This window comes from Pyxicephalus adspersus, chromosome 7 (genome assembly GCF_032062135.1).
Source record: "Pyxicephalus adspersus chromosome 7, UCB_Pads_2.0, whole genome shotgun sequence".
NCBI classification, from domain to species: Eukaryota; Metazoa; Chordata; class Amphibia; order Anura; family Pyxicephalidae; genus Pyxicephalus; species Pyxicephalus adspersus.
In genome coordinates, this window is record NC_092864.1 from 54414942 (window position 1) to 54433524 (window position 18583).

The 18583-nt window shown below is 38.3% G+C and overlaps 1 protein-coding gene across 2 annotated transcripts; it reads left to right on the top strand.

Annotated features, from left to right (window-relative positions):
* Positions 1 to 329: 329 nt before the first annotated feature.
* Positions 330 to 15847, top strand: ACKR3 (atypical chemokine receptor 3). Of its 2 annotated transcripts, XM_072418509.1 has the most exons (3): positions 353 to 409; positions 6774 to 6885; positions 13888 to 15847. In XM_072418509.1, exon 3 carries the CDS (start codon positions 13911 to 13913, stop codon positions 15024 to 15026), a length of 1116 nt encoding a protein of 371 aa, XP_072274610.1. In that variant the 5' UTR covers positions 353 to 409; positions 6774 to 6885; positions 13888 to 13910; the 3' UTR covers positions 15027 to 15847. The 2 variants fall into 2 exon arrangements, with proteins under 2 accessions (XP_072274611.1, XP_072274610.1); XM_072418510.1 differs by lacking the exon at positions 6774 to 6885 and having other exon boundaries at positions 330 to 409.
* The last annotated feature ends 2736 nt before the right edge of the window (positions 15848 to 18583 follow it).

An 18583-nucleotide genomic window follows, 5' to 3' on the forward strand; every position in this document is an offset into this window, starting at 1 on the left:
ACTTGTCATCCTATAGATCCCCTGTCTATAAGAAGTGCCGGGGTGACTTGTCATCCTATAGATCCCCTGTTTGTAAGAAGTGCTGGGGTGACTTGTCATCCTATAGATCCCCTGTTTGTAAGAAGTGCTGGGGTGACTTGTCATCCTATAGATCCCCTGTTTGTAAGAAGTGCCGGGGTGACTTGTCATCCTATAGATCCCCTGTCTATAAGAGGTGCTGGGGTGACATAAAACGTGCAGCGCAGCTACTCCCCTCCCTCTATTCACAGGGGAGGGGGCGAGGGCTCCCCCTAGTGGCGCCGTTCCTCTATCTTATATATAGAAGCTGATGGGAGCTGCGAAGTCAGAGCACACAGAGACAAGTCAGAGCGCTGCACTGGTCTGTGTTAGCACCATTCCACCAAGACGGGTAAGTCAAGGGGGTTAAAAGTCACCTATGTGACATTGGAGAGAGACACTGACTCCTCCTCCAATAACCTGCATGCCATTATGTGATGGAAAGTGTCATTTGTCACCTACAAGTTCTTTTTTGGAACTTTTGATACTGTAATGTCTATGGAGAGGTGATGATTGGGAGATCCTTGATTTCCTATTTATTACATGATGTGTGTGTGCTGGGAACACGTTTGGATGAGTTGTGATGCAGCAGTGGTGTCACCGTCTGTTATCAGGGACGTGCTAAAGTCTGCAAGCAGGAATTCACTGTCTGGTGTAAAACTTCCAGAGATGAGCCCTGAATATCTGTAAAAGTTTCTGTAGGTCTAGTCATTTATGTATTTGATCATATTTGGTTGATTTGCATGTGTGTCAGATATTCATTTTATGACTTTATGACTTTTTCACTTCTAACAACTTTTTGTGTATTTTGGACTATGCTTCAATATTTTAACATAAGCCAGATCCATGCTTATTTATTTACAACCATGTACAAAGGTAATGATTTTACTGTGGAGCAGCACATACATTGATTGGTGAAGTAGGGTGTATATACTTGGTAAAGTTAATTCTGGTAGGGTATGTAATTTTTAAATAATGTGCTTGAAATATTTCCTTTTATATCCTTTGGACTCGGTTGGGTATTTAGGGTTTGCACAGGTTCACCTTCATCACTAGCATTCACTTTGCAGCTTGAGCATTCACTTTTCCAGGTGGCCAGCATATACTTCTTTAGTAAATTATTTTATGATAGGTGCAATGCTGCAGCAACCGGTGACATGGTAGTGCCATATACAAGCTCTTAGCATGACCTCTGCTCATTGGGGTTAACTCCTATCATCCTTCAGCCATTTGTTTGCCATCCAGAGCCACCCATTAACTTGTACAGCACTTTTAAATAGCTAGTTTGAAATAAACAACCTGTGGCATGAACTCTGTGTTATAAATTACAAGTGGATTAAAAAAGGGAGGGTAGGTAATCCTACAATCTCACCTTTCTGCATTCCATTTCCTTAATTTTAATCCTCACATTTCTTTCTTTTATTTCTCAGGATCTTTTCAATAAGTAACTCTCATTGTTGTGCAGATACATGTACAGAAGTTTCATGTCATTTCATCCTGAATGCTGTGCTTTTGTTTCTTTCTTTTTCTGACCTGTGAAAGAAAGAAGTAGTTTGCATTTCTGGACAGACTAGTCCAGACAACATCCAGCAAAGATTGGTCTTCTTATTTACCTGGCAGAGTAGATGCAAGGTGCTGCAGACCATTTCTCCTCAAGTACTTAGTTTAGGAAGTCCTTGGACTTAGTACAAAGTTATGAGTGTCAGTCAACCTGATTTGATGCCTGTTTTCCCATCATTGGTGCCGCTGGTATGTTGGATGAACGATGGAGCTGGATTGTACATTTGTTGGGTAATGTTTGTGAATAAATTAGTAGATTATAACAGGACTTGTGGAAAATGTGTGCAAGCATTAGAGTAATTCAACAGAGCTGTGTATTGCTTAACATTCGGACAAGTAATAGAAGCCAAGGCAAATTACTTCCAATAAGTATCACTGACTCATTTAATTGCTGTCCACTGAGCAGGCCAATAATTGTCTTGGATAGCACAAAAAGGTGAAGGTGCCGATGTAAAAAGCTTTTGGTGAATTGAATCCCAAGTGTTGTGCTCAGATTGCCAAAAATATATAAGTCCTTTTGTACTCATACGATTTGTAAATGCACACTGATGACAATATGTAGACCTAAAGTAGCTGGGGAGAAGAGTTTTAAATGGCTCATTGATTCCAGGCAGTGAAAGTTTACGATGTGCTGGAAAAACATTGTTTAGGCAATACAGTGGAAGTATTCCAGTTGTAGTAGCACAAAGTTAGATTTTGGTCAATTGGGCATCACTTTGTGCCAAGGTTGCCAACCTCTTTGTATTACACAGTCTTAGACACTGGGGTGGCTGAGAATTGACTACATTAGATGTTAACCATGTCAGCCTAGGTTTCTAATAAAGGAAGATAACAGAATAATTCTGCAAACCCGATAGGATTATAAGAATGAACACAGCTTTGCATTTATTATAAAAAGACTGCTAAATAATTTAATGAACTGCCGCATGATTGTTTTGGGAAAGCATTGGCATTTTTGGGGTATATGGGACTCTACAAAGATTGGTGGAAGTTTTGGTAGTCAAGTTTTGCAAATCTTTTTTACATTAGGATGTGTTTTTTTATTGAGGACTCCTAATAGATCTTTAGAAGTATGGGTAGATGTTAATTAAAGTCTACTACTAACATCGCTTCCCTACTATCATCAGGATGGGAATTTTAGAAGGTATTTGGGACTCTACAAATAATTGTAGAAGTCCTGGTAGGTGGGTCCTTCAAATCTTGTGCTTACAGTCCTACAGTCTCCTACTTACATCTATCCGGATGGGAAATTTAGGGGGTACTGAGGACTCTACAGAGACCTGTAGAAGTACTTGGTCCGATCCCCCAGATCTTCTGTTTTCTATCAGGATGGGGCATTAGGGAGGTATCAATGGCTCCACAAAGATCTGTAAAAGTTTTGTTAGTACAGTCCCCAAAATCTCCTATTTACAACTATTAGGGTGGGACTGTATAACACCTTTTTTCAAACCAAATGCAATCTAGCCAACTAATTACTATTTAATAATGTTAATTAGAACAATCCAGGAATAATCAATGAACAGGAAGGTGAGAAGCCCTATTTACATAAGTCTACACAACTAGAAATAAGTAAAAAGTAAAGAAGGTTCACAGTATACCAGCCAGTTCTGTAGCCGCAAGGGTGGGATTAAGAGTCACTCCTCCCACAAAATGATTTCCTGGTTATGTTGGAATTTAGTGGGCTGAGTCATCTATTAGAAATTATTTTGAGTAATTCAACTAAAATGTCATAATTTCAGGTCCTTGTCTCTTGGAGTTTGGGTGTTTCCAGCCACCCATGGCAGTGTTAACTCACATTATTGCCTACTGAATAGATAAAGACTGCATGTTAAGTAGAAAGGGACTTTTTCACTAAAAAAAACATTTTCACACATAGCAATTTGCAAGTAAGGTAAAGCAATCCAATTTCACAAGTGTGTCTAGATTTTTTTATATCATAGTATGCTAATTTTAGTATGTGTATCTGTATTCATAGTATATTTCTCTTGTGTCTAGACTATAGAATTCGTAACTCTATTCTGCTGTCATGGCACTATAAACGTAAACAGGAGGCTTCAAAACTGCTTTTTTTCCAATGCTAATTACTAAGCAACAGCTTAATGAATGTATAGAGTAAAAACTACATTACATTGTAAAGGGTTTTCAAATACTTTTCTTCACATACATGAGTGAAGTGATTTACTTATTAGTTATAATAGTTAAAATAAAATAATATATGTTATATTACGGGGTTAATAATGTAATATATAATAGTTATAAATTGGGTCATTATGCTGCACAATAAAAGTAGCTTAATGGTAAGTAGATATGGTTAAACAAATCTATACATTGTGTTCCAGGTCAGTTTACAACTTCCTGCAATTGGGTTAATCTGTGTGTGAGCACCCCAAGCCTGGGGATATGAAGGTACAGCGGGGATCCCAAGATCAGTCAGGCACAGCCAATTTGTACCCTCAAAGGACAGGAAGATTGCTAGAAAATGAGAAAGGACATGCAGTTTGACTTTAAAAGCTGGAAGGAAAATAACAGGAAAAAAGGAGTGTGAAAGGGGAGAGTCGGGAAAGGGAGCTGATGAAGAAAAGGATAGAAATGAGAGGGAGTGAGAGAGACAGACAGCAGGGGACAGAACAGAGAATAGCTGCTGGGTTTCTATGAGGTGGATGGAATAAAGAGCTCACCAGGGTGCCTTATTACCCCAGTTTCGGGGAGGATCATTTCTAAAGGGCATTTTCTGACATTTCACAAGAGAAACTGTAAAGAATTGAGATCAAGAAAGGCCTGGGAACTATGTCACGAGATACAGCAACTTTTCTTCTTCTAAAATGTTGCACACATTATCTAGAAAAAAATTTATTTTTTTTTTCTATATTTTAAACAGCATGTATAGTATGGTCTACAGGTTTTTTATATGCTCATGTTTGTATGGTTGGGCTTTATTTGGGATGATGTAATAATGACTATTCTGTTATGTCATAATATATTCTTTGCTACAACATCACAGTTTGTGCTATTCATTTTGGCACAGTGTGACCATCAAAAATCTCAAGTGCATAAAAATTGTGGGAAGAGAACCATGGGTAAACTTCAACTGCAACCTTTTGGGGACACAGTGGTAGCCAAAGTCTTCATGTCTGCTGTATAAGTGCTGTTATGTAAATTCATACAAATACACCCTTTGGGCCCTGGGGGATTCTTTGTACAAATTTCTTATTTTACCCCACATTTTTCCCACTTTCTATTTCTCACTTGGTCATGAGGCCGTGTTCCACAATATTAGGTCGATAGTTAGGGCAGGTGTGCTTGACTTTATGAGCTGAACATAGTATTTGCATTATAAATATCTCCAGTTTGGAAGCACCCTGAAAGCTTATGGAAATGTTCAAAAGATACATCCAGGCAATTCTGTAAACTGGCATTTTAATTTGGTTTTCATCAGACAACAGGGCTACTTACAGGCAGAACAGTATCTATTTTGATCTCCTTCCACTCGATACTCCTCTTTTCACTCTGATAGCTCTTTGGAACAGTTAGATTGGAATTTTTGACCAAACTATTATGTTCACAGAAAAAAAGACAGACACCCCTGCTGACTACATGAATAAGCATGCTTGGGTAAAGCATGTGTGCATGTTTATGTACCAATTAAAACTAATTGTAAATCTCCTTTTGTTTGGTCCATGTCACACTAGGAATCCTGCTGACTGGAAGAACCCAGGAGCAACAGGATTTCTAAGTGAGCTAAGAGGACAGTGACTTGTCAATACAGAATTACTCCCTTGTTTAGCAAATCAGTAAGGTGTCAATCCTTTGCTGCTAATTCGCTGGACTGCGGTACTTTGCAGCAGAGTCAGTGAGGAAGCAGTGCCATAGGAACAGGTATGTATTCTATTGATTTTGTTAGAGGTAGGTTGCTGCCTGTGACTGAATCAATATTGTGCACCTTTAAATCCAGCTACACATGGATGGTCCTGGTAGGCAATGAGTGCGGGCTTTAATAGTCTTCAACTGACTTTACAAGTTTAGGTAGTAAAGAGATAGAACACTACAGATGCATGGGGTTTGTTTTTCTGGATTTTTGTGAAGCCTCCTTGATTGTACCATGACCATCATCCATGTATGCTACTTGCTACATCTACTCCCTTTCAAAATAATAAGAGCAGTTAGCAAGCAGTTAATTGTTAGAGTTACATTTTTACAGAAATGTTTTCCGGCATTTTTAAATTCTAACCATTCACTAACCACTTACCATGGGATGGCAACTAAGGCACATTTTGGAGTATTCAAAAGCTGTCAGACAATTATAGCCAATTGGGCTCACTCCAGCTGCCTCTCTGCACAAAAATTATTAATATTATTTTTTTTTACCATCATTAGAAACACTTATTAGATACATTCTGACTGCTTTCCAGCAGCTCAGAAAATGCAATGAAAGCTCTAAAGACTTTTGAACAAACTCTGCAAAACTTTTTGTACTGATATTCTTATACTCAGTCTCTTATACTCCACATCAGTGGTCGCCAACTGGTGGTCCGCGAGAAAATAGTGGGGGTCCACGGCTATGATTGCTGCATCCCTGAGCGGGGTCAGGACGCACCGGCCAGAGTAGCGGACCACGTCCCCCGAGCAGTTCCCAGGCTCAGGAAAGGTGTGCAGGCTATTCCCCCTGCACACAACCCGCTCACTCCCCCATTGCAGGCTCAGATCTGCGATGGGAGAGTGGGTGGGGTTATGTCATAATGACGTCACTCTGGGAGAGGGTTTACCCCTCTTTGAGTGACACCCCGCACATGCGCGGCCGGGAGACGGGGACTTTAGTGGTCCGTGGATCTGAAAAGGTTGGCAACCGCTGCTCTACATTATCAGCAACACTTTGTTGCATTATGTAAAAAAAAATCTGTCTACATATGGCTAGGATAATGGAAGTAATGTCAATATGTGATACATGCAAATATCTGTGTATTTTAATTGGACACTTAAATTCATGCACATTCATTATATATCCATAGACTGTTCCTCTGAATGGTGTTGTGCTAAATGTTTCACTTGCTCTGTGAGGATATACGGCCTTGACATTAGAAGAGGGCTTGGAAACCCCTTAATTGTACATAAACAAATTACAAAACCATCTCACCTAAATTACTTTCTGCTCCCTGCAGGGATAAAGTGCCAACATCCTTTGTGATTCCTGGGAAGACCATAATCCGACAATACAATAAACCTAATTTAATCTAATTTGGATAAACCTGTTTATCTGGACCTCTTTTGAAGGTAAATCACACAACTTGATCATACTTACCTGTTTTACTCAGATCAGCTTTCTATTGTCCAGAGAACTAATCATAATCCTAGCCTCATTGTCCTAAAGTTCAGAGGAGTTGGGTTACAAGGGAACCTGGTAACCTGCTGCAAAGCCTTAATATTGTTAGTATTGGAACATGTGAAAAGGTAATTAATACCTAGTGTAACTGTTTACCTAAACCTGTTTTGTACACAGGTGTTTTCCTAAGATGCCTGTTGAAACTAGATAAAAGGTCAAAGAAACAAACTATTTTGACACAGTTAGTCACCTGGAAGTTTTGGGACAAAAAAGATGATGAAAACTTTTTTATTATTTTGTTTGGGGGTTTATTAGGGAGTTTAGCTAAATCATGTCTGATTGCAGCTCTTTAAATGAATTGAGATCTCACTAACCCTGTAAGGAAAGTTTTTAGTCAAACTGAATACTTTCAAACACCAGCCTAAAGTTCTCTGAGTTGGTAGAGTTAGGCTATGTACATGTATACATGTATGTATAATTGTCGTTAAAAAGGATCTTTCATGATCCTTTCCAAACCGCACGATGCGTGTACATACAGCGCTGCTCTGCTCTATGGAGAAGGGAGGGGGGGAACAAACACACGCCATATTCCCGATTATCGGACAAGAACCATTGCACATGTGTACCCATCCTTAGTAATAGCCAAGATAGTAAAAACCCTACCTGACCCATGGTTTTTGGGGAATAAACTCATTTCTGTCAGTTTTTCCACAATGCTTGTCTGTTTTTTAATCACAGCAATCAATGTTTCATCTTGCTCTGTCTATAGGCTGCATCTGTGAAGTTAGCACTCATAGACTTGCATAAGACCATATTCTGACTGTTTCCATAAATCCATGAGGTCTTACTAACTAAGTATGGCCAGCGGCAAGGAGGATTTCAGACCCCCCCATGAACCTTATGATTGACATCAATAAAGATTGTAGTAGACACAGAGAAGTCTGCACTGGCATAACCTATCTAATCCAACATAAACTGCTTACCAATGCCACCTTTTCCAAATCTTCGGTTGTTCCACCATTAAAACTCCACTCAGCCTAAGTGATATTAAGGATGCTTTAGTCTAAACCAACACACTTTTCTTGCACAAAGCTGTGACTGACTTTTGATAAACATAAGTCCAAAATTACAATGTATTCTAATTTCAGCATACGTAATTATCTTTGGAAGATGTTCATATCAGAGCCAGCTTTTTTTTGATTCATTCAGACCAACACATATTTTTTTATGCTGCACTGAGAAGCCATTTTTTCTATGAAACTATTATGTAAACCTAAAACCCATTAAACCTAATCACTATGCCTTTGCTTTATTGGCTTTCCGACTTTATTGGTGATTTATATATACACCTTAAGATTAGATGGTTCAGGTATTGGTGGAAAGATCCTGTCTTGGACGCAATGAAAAAGTCACACCAGCCTGATGGCAGCTCAGCAACTTGGGAAGGCTAAAAGAGATATGACCCCTGACAGTGCTAACACATAGGAAGCTGCTAGGTTTGCCACTCTTTACCTATTGTATACAGATTTATCAGCAGGCAATGTGCTAGGCAAAGGGACATGAAAGGTGGTATGAACACATTTTTGTTGTTTTTAAGGGTGCTGAATTAAGAATTTTCCCAAACATTTCCATTTGTTATTTCTTATCTAAAGAGTTTTAAACATTCCATTAAAAGGTCAACTCACCCAAATGTTATTTTAATTTGTTTGGCTATAAAGAACACAGGTAAGTTTCCCTTCCCCCAAAAAAGTTCTTTATAATGTATATATATAAAGGGAGGCTACATGTTACCCACATAGGAAAGTAAAAGTAACAGAATCTGTAGATGCAGTGACCTCAGATGGTAGGCATACACTTTGACTTTTTCTCACATTATTTAATATACTATCTTAATGTTTGATAACTGATCTGAAATACAATTGATCCTACCATTTTATCTAATTAAAATACAGAAGAAAGCACCTTCAATTGCAATGCAAGGGTTACCATCCTAAATGTTATTGGTATATTGGTTTTTAAAGTATTCTTACATAAATAGTCTAATCCATTACAAATAGTAGTGTATGATTAGCTTCAATTAAATTTTAACTCAACAACCAAACAAATATATAAGCTATTCTACTTGGTGCTTCTTTTCTACTATATCATTTTTTGATAGCCGTTGTAGATTTTAGGAGACTTTTTTTAATAAAAACCTGCCAGATTTGCTCCACCCTCCTTTGGATAAGCTGGATAGTGGAAAGTTTGTAGCTGATGTCTCAATTTGTTTTATTGGCTTTTCCTGTAGTCTTTTGTATCTTTCATGCAATGTAATCACCCAGCATAAACAAAGTTTTAAAATTAGAAGAATCCTCTTTCATGGTCTTAATAGATAATTGTGTGCATGTTAGGTCAGGGAGGATCCCTCTTTCTATTGTATGTGTATAGAGAAGTGATGCTGATGCAAATCCCTGTCTCGCCTAATCTGTCACATTTAGCATTCCCTATCCCCTTTTAGTCCCTAATCTGCTAGACACACAGAACTGGGTATCGGTGTTAGTGGCTAGAAAAAGATCCGAGAATACAGAAAAGAGGTACAATATATAAAAGGACATGACAATCGGAGGCATAAGCTGAATGTTCACATACTTCCCCCATGTAAACTAAAATAACACAATTTAATATTTAATTCACCACTTTTATAGAACTTAACACCACATGAATACATCAACAAAGAAGCAACTCAGCAATCAGATATCTAGATCTGTATATAGCAGCTCTTTATAACCACTGAATGTAAGTCATACAGCAAGAATTGCTTACAACAGGCGATAATGAGGGTTGGAAGCAGCTATTATACATGCAAGCATTTTCTGGTATGTGTGAACATCCCTTTAGGCAATCTGCAATTGTTATCTTTTGCTTTGCATTTGTGTAGCTTGCAGATGTCTTTAAGACACAAGACCTATAGCAGGTATTAGAATATTTAAGGAGGTATAAATATGTAGCTTTTTGTTTGAGTAGGGTTGGCCTTCCCAGCCATATTATTAGTGTGTCTTAGGCTAGGTTCACAAGTGCAATTTTTTTAACCGATAATCGGCTCAAGGCCAATATCGGACGAGAATCTGGCGTGTGTACAGGGCTCGTTGTCCATTGTCCGAACGACCTTCCTGGCGGATCCATGGACCAAGAACGATTGTAATAGAAGTGAAGAGGGAGAGAGCACAGTGGGGTGCCGCTCCATCATTCTCCCCTCTCCATTGAGCAGAATAGTGCTGTATGTACAACACTAGTTCATGCATCGTGCAGTGGTTAGTCGTTGGAAAGGATCGTGAAAGATCCTTTCCAACGACAATAATTATGGTTTAAAAACGAACGCTCAGCAATTCCCAATTATTTTGAATGATTGTATTGTGCACAATTCTGTACATGCTGTAAGGATACGATCATTCAAATATAATCCACCAATAATGTAAACACTAGATACGATAGTTTAAACAATGCAGAAAGTGACTTGTACTGGAGAAAGTGTATCACAGAACAATCCATGATCACTGAACTACCGTACACACGGTAGATTACGGACGATTGTCGCATCAGATCCGCTGGTAGGGTCATTGTTGACCAGTCATTGTACAAATATTGAACGATCTGTTGGGAATTGTTCATTACCAACGACAATTATTGCATGTGTGTAATACAAAGCCAGAATAACAATGAAACTTTTTAGGGGGGGGTTTAAAAACTTTGAGTTGGAATTAAAGTTTCACTAAACTAATTAGTCTCCTGGTTGGGTGACCATTCTTGTAGAGTAAATTTTCTCATTGATGTCTCTCGGAAATTTAGACAGATGCCTGGCTCACCATGTTAGACAGAAGTTTGCTTGCCTACCTATAGCCAAAATGTAATTAAGTTTTTATCCTTCCTGTAGACTTTATTGGGCTCTCCTGCAAAGTTTTAGAAAAAATTGTGAAATTGTTCAAAACCATGTTATATTCGCCCATCCTTTTTTCTCCCATCTATGATCACTGTTGATCAGCAACTTATTAGAAAAAGTGCTTTCATTAGGGTTTGTAACATATATACTTATTTTGTTAAGTAACTGGTGTCTTTGTTGAGCAAGATCCAGGATTGCTGCCGGCTGACTGGGAAAACAAAGCAACCATAACAGTGAGAAAATGAATATCATGTCATTGTCATAGCTGAGTGATGACTGAACCTATCCTAACATAAGCGCAATAGAGATATTAACCAATTAATATGTATACACCGCCCCCCTTCCTTCCTTACTCGCACTTGCCATGTTTGTCACATGTGTTTCTTGTTAGGGGGAGGGAGCCGAACTGATAAACATGTGTCTAGGAGTCATTAAGCCATCAAAGGGCACGTGTAAAAAGAAAAGCAGATCTTGGGTCATTTTGGGCTGATTTCCTGTTGCTTATTTAAGCAGAGATGCATGTTCAAGTAATATGGACTCGAAACTAACACTGACGAAAAGTGTGAAGTATAGCATTGTATTTATGGAGCTAATGAGGATATCCTGTACTGTGTATACGTTATTTAATGGCACAATGCAGGATGAATTTTTAATGGAGTACTACTAAACTATTTAGTCTCCTGGTTTGTCGACCCTACTTGGAAGTATGGAAAGAATGTTTACTACATATGTAGGAGTAATTTTTTCATTGATATCCCTCAGATTTTCAGAGATCTACAAATCTCTCTTCTGTAGAAATGAATTTATCCTGCATTATTTACCGTGGTTGAGCAGCAAAGTCTTAGGAAGTTGTTCTGTTGCAGGGACAGCTGTACATTATTAAATGTGATGCGACCCTGTCATTTTTACAGTTACAATATATGAAAAACCTGGTTCTGTCAATCTCTGGTAATATAGAAAAGAAATTTCATAACTACTCACTGAGCTTAAAATATAATTTTATCCTTATTTGCAAATAAAAAGGAAACCACACTGCTGTCAGAAAACATTTCTAAAACTATATAATAACATACATAGATGGATGATTTACTAAAGCAGCAGAGAATATTCACTTAACAAAGTCAATAAACATGATTCATCTAATCATGTTTTTTTAAATTCCCCTGAACATATTTGGGTATTTGAATTGAACCCAACCCAGCTTCAGCTTGCTAAGTGAGCATTCTCTACACTTTGGGTAGGCAAACCCCATAGTGAGAAGCTCCTGCTAACTGGCTTTCATGTTTCCATAGAGTAGGAAATATATTGCAGTCACGATCTATTCCTGAACAGTTCCCTATGTGACTGATATACACTTTAGAGAGAACAACTTCCTGTAAAATGCTGCACACATTGTAAAATGTGCTGGTAATCTACCGGCAGGGGCAACAGTAAATTCCTGGGGTGGTCAGGAGGTGCTGCAGGTTTGCTGCTTTTCACATTGCTGGTACCCTTTGATCTCAGCAGAGAGCCTGTTGTGTGTATATAAGCATCTCAGAGAGACTGCATGTTTTTACTACCTACAGATATACTCTTACTTTCCACTTTGAAAAAAATATCCCATATTGTTATCTGTAATGAGAGTACCTTCTGCCACACATGGCATGAAAATAACAGCATATTTTAAAAACGTGTTGAAGTCACCCTTATCTAATTAATTCTAGTGATGTATGTTTATGCAATCATGTTTATTTATTACCAAGTTGACCTCAATTTCAATGGAATCTGTCCCTCCATCCTCCAAGACTTGCTTTGACATACAGCAGGTCACTAATTAGGTAAAATAACATGTTACCTCTGAGTTAGCCGGTGTAAGGATTTAATTCACAATATAATGCCTAAATCAGCATGTGCATTACCACTTGGAATAATTATTTCCGGTGTCCAGGCACAGAGAAGTGCCAGGAGTTCCTAGAGGTGTCTCATTTTGGAAACAACAACATAAACTATTTTCCACATTCTTCATAGGATATAGAATTCAGTTAAATATTGTACAACACAATATTTGTAAGAGAAAATGTATATAATGTCCAGAAACACCCTTGGCTTCCAGGTCCTGCCAATTCATTTTTAGGCCATTCTACTAGAGGTAATTTCTGTCCAGCCACAGCGGGACATTGAACAGCCACTATGGGACACCCGTACTTTGGTGTTAGTACCTCTCAATTCTGCCAGCTATCAAACGTGACAATGTTGGTGGTTCCAGAAACAGCGCTGCCTTGCAAAAGTTTGAGCAGCTGGCAAGTAAAAGCTGCGGGAAGTTGCACGCTATCTGAACTTGCTCTAATGTCAATTATACATATTAAAATAAATGGCTGATTTACGTATTTATATTACCGAATGACCTAAGGTTTTGTGATCAGTTCTAAAAGTCATTGGTGAGTCGGATGAAGATTTAGTTTAAGATTATGTTTTTCTTCTTTAATTTTTTTAACAATATGATTTTTTGTAGCCACTAATACGATTATTTGCATAAGACAACACACACAAAGCATAATCTTTTAGCATTAAAAGTCTGGAATTGTATAAATATGCTAATATATATATTTGTTATTCCTGGATATTTGTTTTACTCCCTTTTTATGCACATACATTGACAAACAAAATAACACATCCCATACTGTACGAAGATAAGTGTTTTTTGTTTTTGTAGGGTTGTCATTTTGTTGTCCATGCATTGCTTTCCTGTTATTGCCTTGTTTTGATGTGTTGTTGTAGCTGTTGAATGACTGCAATTCAGTGCTATTGTCAGAAACCTGTTGTGGTCAGGATGTTACAGACATGTCTTTAAAGGATTAAGTGAATGTAGAAAGATGGACAGGCTAAATCATGTCTGTGTAAACGTCATATTGATAGTTGCTTTTTCCTTTTTTCAACTGGGGAGGTGAAAAAGTATAGTGAGAGAATAGTAGGAAAACCACAGCTTGTTTCAAAATTGTGGGGATGTAGATCTTTGTAAATGTTTTCTTTCACTAATCTATTGCTTTGTTTTGTGCAGGCTTCCACTGACCCTCTGCAACAATGAACTTTAGCACTGCTATGGATTTTTTGGAGAGCATCAACTCTAGTGACCTCAACAACAGCTGCCTTTCTGGAGACTGCATTATCCTGGAGTCTTTATCATGTCCCAACACCTTAAACAAGAGCGCTTTGTTAAATACTCTTGCCATTGTCTACATCTTTATCTTTGTTATGGGACTTTTGGCCAATTCTGTTGTAATTTGGCTCAATATTCAGTCAAAGACTACTGGCTATGAGACTCACCTGTACATTTTTAATTTGGCTGTGGCTGACCTTTGTGTTCTTCTAACTCTACCAGTCTGGGTGGTGTCATTAGTGCAGCATAACCAGTGGCCAATGGGTGAGATGACCTGTAAAGTGACCCATCTGATCTTTTCCATTAATCTTTACAGTAGTATTTTCTTCCTGGCATGTATGAGTGTTGACCGCTACTTGTCCGTGTCAATGCGTGGTGCTGTTGGCAAACGCAAGAGGAAGATAATACGCCGAATTGTTTGCATACTTGTCTGGCTTGTTGCCTTTGTAGTCTCACTTCCAGATACCTACTATTTAAAAACTGTATCTTCTCCATTCACCAATGAAACCTACTGCCGCTTCATGTACCCAGAGGAATCGGTCAAAGAGTGGCTGCTAGGAATGGAAGTTCTTTCTATTGTGTTGGGATTCGTCATTCCTTTCTCAATTATTGCAGTCTTCTACTGCACACTGGCTTGGACTCTGTCATCCTCCTCCTCCTCTTCACTTAATTCAGCAGGAGATCAAGAAAGAAGAATTAGTGGAAGGCTAATTGTGTCTTATGTTGTTGTATTTATGATTTGTTGGTTGCCATACCATATTATGGTATTGTTGGATGTCTTGTTCTTCCTCCAGGTCCTCCCATTTAGCTGCATATTGGATAACTTCTTGTATGCAGGACTTCATATCACACAATGTTACTCACTCCTTCACTGCTGCATCAACCCAATCTTGTATAGCTTCATCCATAGAAACTACCGCTATGAGATAATGAAGGCTTTTATATTCCGTTACTCTTCAAAGACTGGACTTACTAAGCTAATTGACTCCTCCAAGGTCTCCGAAGCTGAATATTCTACTGTGGACCAAACCCCAAAATGAAACATGAAGAAGATTTATCTGACTAATTCCTTTCCTCTACAGCACAGACTGAGGTCTCTGGGACCAAAGTGGCTCATTCCCATTCCTGCCAGGGCTGGCAGAAGCAAGAAGAGTCACTTGTCCATGACTACAGCTTAATTAATATAGCTGGCAGTTCACCAGGATACATTTCTATCACCAAGAGAGCACAAGCTAACTAATAACAATGGAGCAATAATGACTGTGACTAGAGAATTTCTTGTTGCTCCCCAAATGCCTGCCACTGAAATGTTCAGTGTATTGGGATATAAATGGCGCGAAAGAGCACTGACATGTGTCCCTCCCTCCCTTGCCTTTATAAAAAAAAGTGCACTGCATAATTATCATATTATAACCATAAAATGGTGTAACATATCAGCAACACCCCATTTTTTTCCCCTATGTCTACAAGACACAACACTTCTGTAGAAAAAAAGGCCTTCAGCCAAATATTTCATAACTGGCAACCTCCCAGCAAATGAGGTATATAAAACCCACAGGGTAAACCGAGTCTAAACTTGCCATGTTAGCCACTGCTTTGTATATATGTAATATAAAATGTTTTCTGTAAAGCACGTATATATATTTTTTCTATAGCTTATTGTATTTAAAAGCCATTTTAACTGGCGGGTCTTTGTATTTGAAATTCAAATAGACATTTATATATATCTATATATGTATTATCTATATTTTTCAATTGTTTATGTTATTTGACAGTTGAAAATATACCTTTTTATATTTTACTTTGGTGGTTTTGCTAGTACATTAAAGCTCTTTAACCATTAAAGCTTTGTACAAATGGTGTTGAAGTGTTGTGATTGAAAGGGTGAGAATTCGAAGTGGGAGTATGTAACTGAACTGGCCTTTTTGGGACAAGTCATTCTTCAGGCAATTGGGCAGTGGTTCAGCTGGAATGTCTGGGGAAAAAGATAAATGAGATTGTCATGTAGAGAATAGTTAGCAGGAAGATGTTTAAACAGCAGATAAAGGAAATCTGCAAAGAGATGCTAAAGTCTTAAAAGCAAGAAATGCATAGCTTATTGTAAAAAAACATTGTTTTCAGGTCCAGACATATATCAGATGAAGCTAAACTGGCTAAAAAGAAAAATACAATTACTTATATATTCTTAAAACAAAAATCATTTTTGGACACAACTATTATGAACTCCTCAAATCTGTCTTTGTACTGTTGGAATTTCAGGAGTAGGATTGATATATGAAAATATTTTTTAAAGAAAGCATAGTGAATGCTTAAAACAGTTTTCCAGAAGAGAAAGTAATAAATAGAGGTCTACACTAACCCCAAAAAAGAAAACACAGACTGTGTACCACTGCCAAACCTAAGCCGCATACACATGTGCAATAAAAGTCGTTGGAAAGGATCTTTCACGATCCTTTCCAATGATTATGCACTGCATGATGCATGAACAAGTGCGGTACATACAGCACCATTCTGCTCTATGGAGAGGGGAGGGGAAGAGTGACGGAGCGGCTCCCCCTTTCCTTGCATTACGACCGTACGTCGTTCATCGCCCGTGGTTCCGCCAGGGCGGTCGTTTGGACGATGGACGACTGGCGCTGTACACACGTCAGATTCTCGCCTGATATCGGCCCTGAGCTGATTATCGGGCGAGAACCGTGTGTACGTAGCTTTATAGCCAATAACCATTAACAGATAAAAAAAAGAAGTGCCCAGCCACTTTGTGGGGCATTAAGGTTCCTAGTGCCATTGTGCTGGAAAGATTGTATATGCAACCTTTGGGAAGGAGGTGACACCACTGCATTACTCATTTCTCATCTGATAAAACAATTCATATATGTGGTTTGACTGGAGTTATATTTTAATGAATAAATTACCAATGTGGCTGACAATCTTTTGCAATAGTCATAGCAATCAGAAGAGGATAGAAGGTTTGGTATGGAAGTCTTTTCATCAAAGTTTTAAAGGGGTGTCAAGCACAAGAAGAAAAGCATATAAATCAATGCAAAAATAAAATAACAATTGTGAGCATGCACACCCGTTCATACATACAGAACCTGCTGTTTGTGATGCTGATACCAATTTTCCTTTGTTTGCATTTATTAACCTTTTCCTGTTATCATTATTAGCCTGTACTCTCTGAATTCTTTCCAAAGCACGTTTCAATTAAATTGCTGTGTAACCTCCTATGACCTTTACGTGGATAATTTTTGAAGCGTCCATATTTTGGAAAGTACACAAAGAAAACAGGCTTAGGGGGAAAATAGAGGATTTAGAATGACAGAGAAGAGTGAAGAATGCATGTCAACCCTTCTGTCTGAAGGGGCTTACTGTGTGTATACTTTATACACATACAAGTTCACACTAAGCTGTGAGAAAACAGACCTTGCCTGTAATGTCTGGATTCCCTGTGACCTCCAAGCACCTTGCTCATTACTGGACTTGTTAGAACAAGGGCCCTCACTCAGATCTGCTATCCTGCCCCTCCACCCTAATGAATTCCAGACGGACACAGGGAGACAGAAAGGGTGGGTATCACACCTCTCCCCCTAGGCACTGAGTAGTGGGTCCTCCGGGGTGACATCTACAGACTTTGATAGGGACATTGATTGGGCAAGTTGCAAAGTCATGTTCTGAGGTTTTGTTCACGGTCTAGCAAATACAGGAGCTAAAATCATTATAAATAATGAAATAAATCTCAGATCCAAAATAAATGCTGCAGTGTAAATCAAGCAGATGCCTACATGTGACCATTGCAATTATTCTAATTTTAATAACATCGTTAAACATTCCCCAGTACTTGGTTGTTTGCAGGTAAGTGCTTTTAGTATATGTAAATCCAGTCATCTCATAAGATTTAACTTTTTTTAAGGTAATTTAAAAGGGATTTTCAGTCTTTCTAAATCTGTTTTCAAAGTAACACTTGGTAATCCATAAATAAAATGCCTTTTCGTAGGCAATTTTTCCTTTGGGGTGACAACACTGTCATTCAACTGTGTCACATATACCTCTGCCGGGGTATTTTAAGTAGCTATGTCAGCTTTTATGGTGGCAGTATGGTTCACTTTTGTCAGCTTTGGGAAACCTGTCCTGAGACCTGCCATGCAGTCATCTCTACAGTGCATTCCGATATGATACCTTCAATAAGATTGAAGAAATGTATTAAAGTGTAAGAAAGGTAAAAAATATATTTTTAAGTCTTGTACTTTAAAAAAAAGTAAAACCAACTCAAACTGCTTCAACAAGCATAAATCTACACGTAGCATGATCCCATCCTTCTCCAGCTAACACAAAACAAATAGTTTTAGACTGAGATTTGATTGCCTTTAGGCACATTAAGTGTGTGTTCCTGCAATGCCAAGTACTCGTTAACAGTGAAAGCCATAAAATGATAATTGTGTGTTCTTAATACGTTGAACAAGTAATAGTATAAGAATTGGTTCTTGTTCTCAAGCTTGCCTTGGCATTTGTGAATGTTCTTTCTAACATATAAGTGCTGGTTGTGGACATTGAGTGCTTGTAAAGGAATCAGTTCCCCCACCCCTCTGTGTATGTAATA

Bases quoted from the DNA above. Each gene is read 5' to 3' on its own strand.
- ACKR3 (XM_072418510.1), top strand. From the start codon at position 13,911: ATGAACTTTAGCACTGCTATGGATTTTTTGGAGAGCATCAACTCTAGT.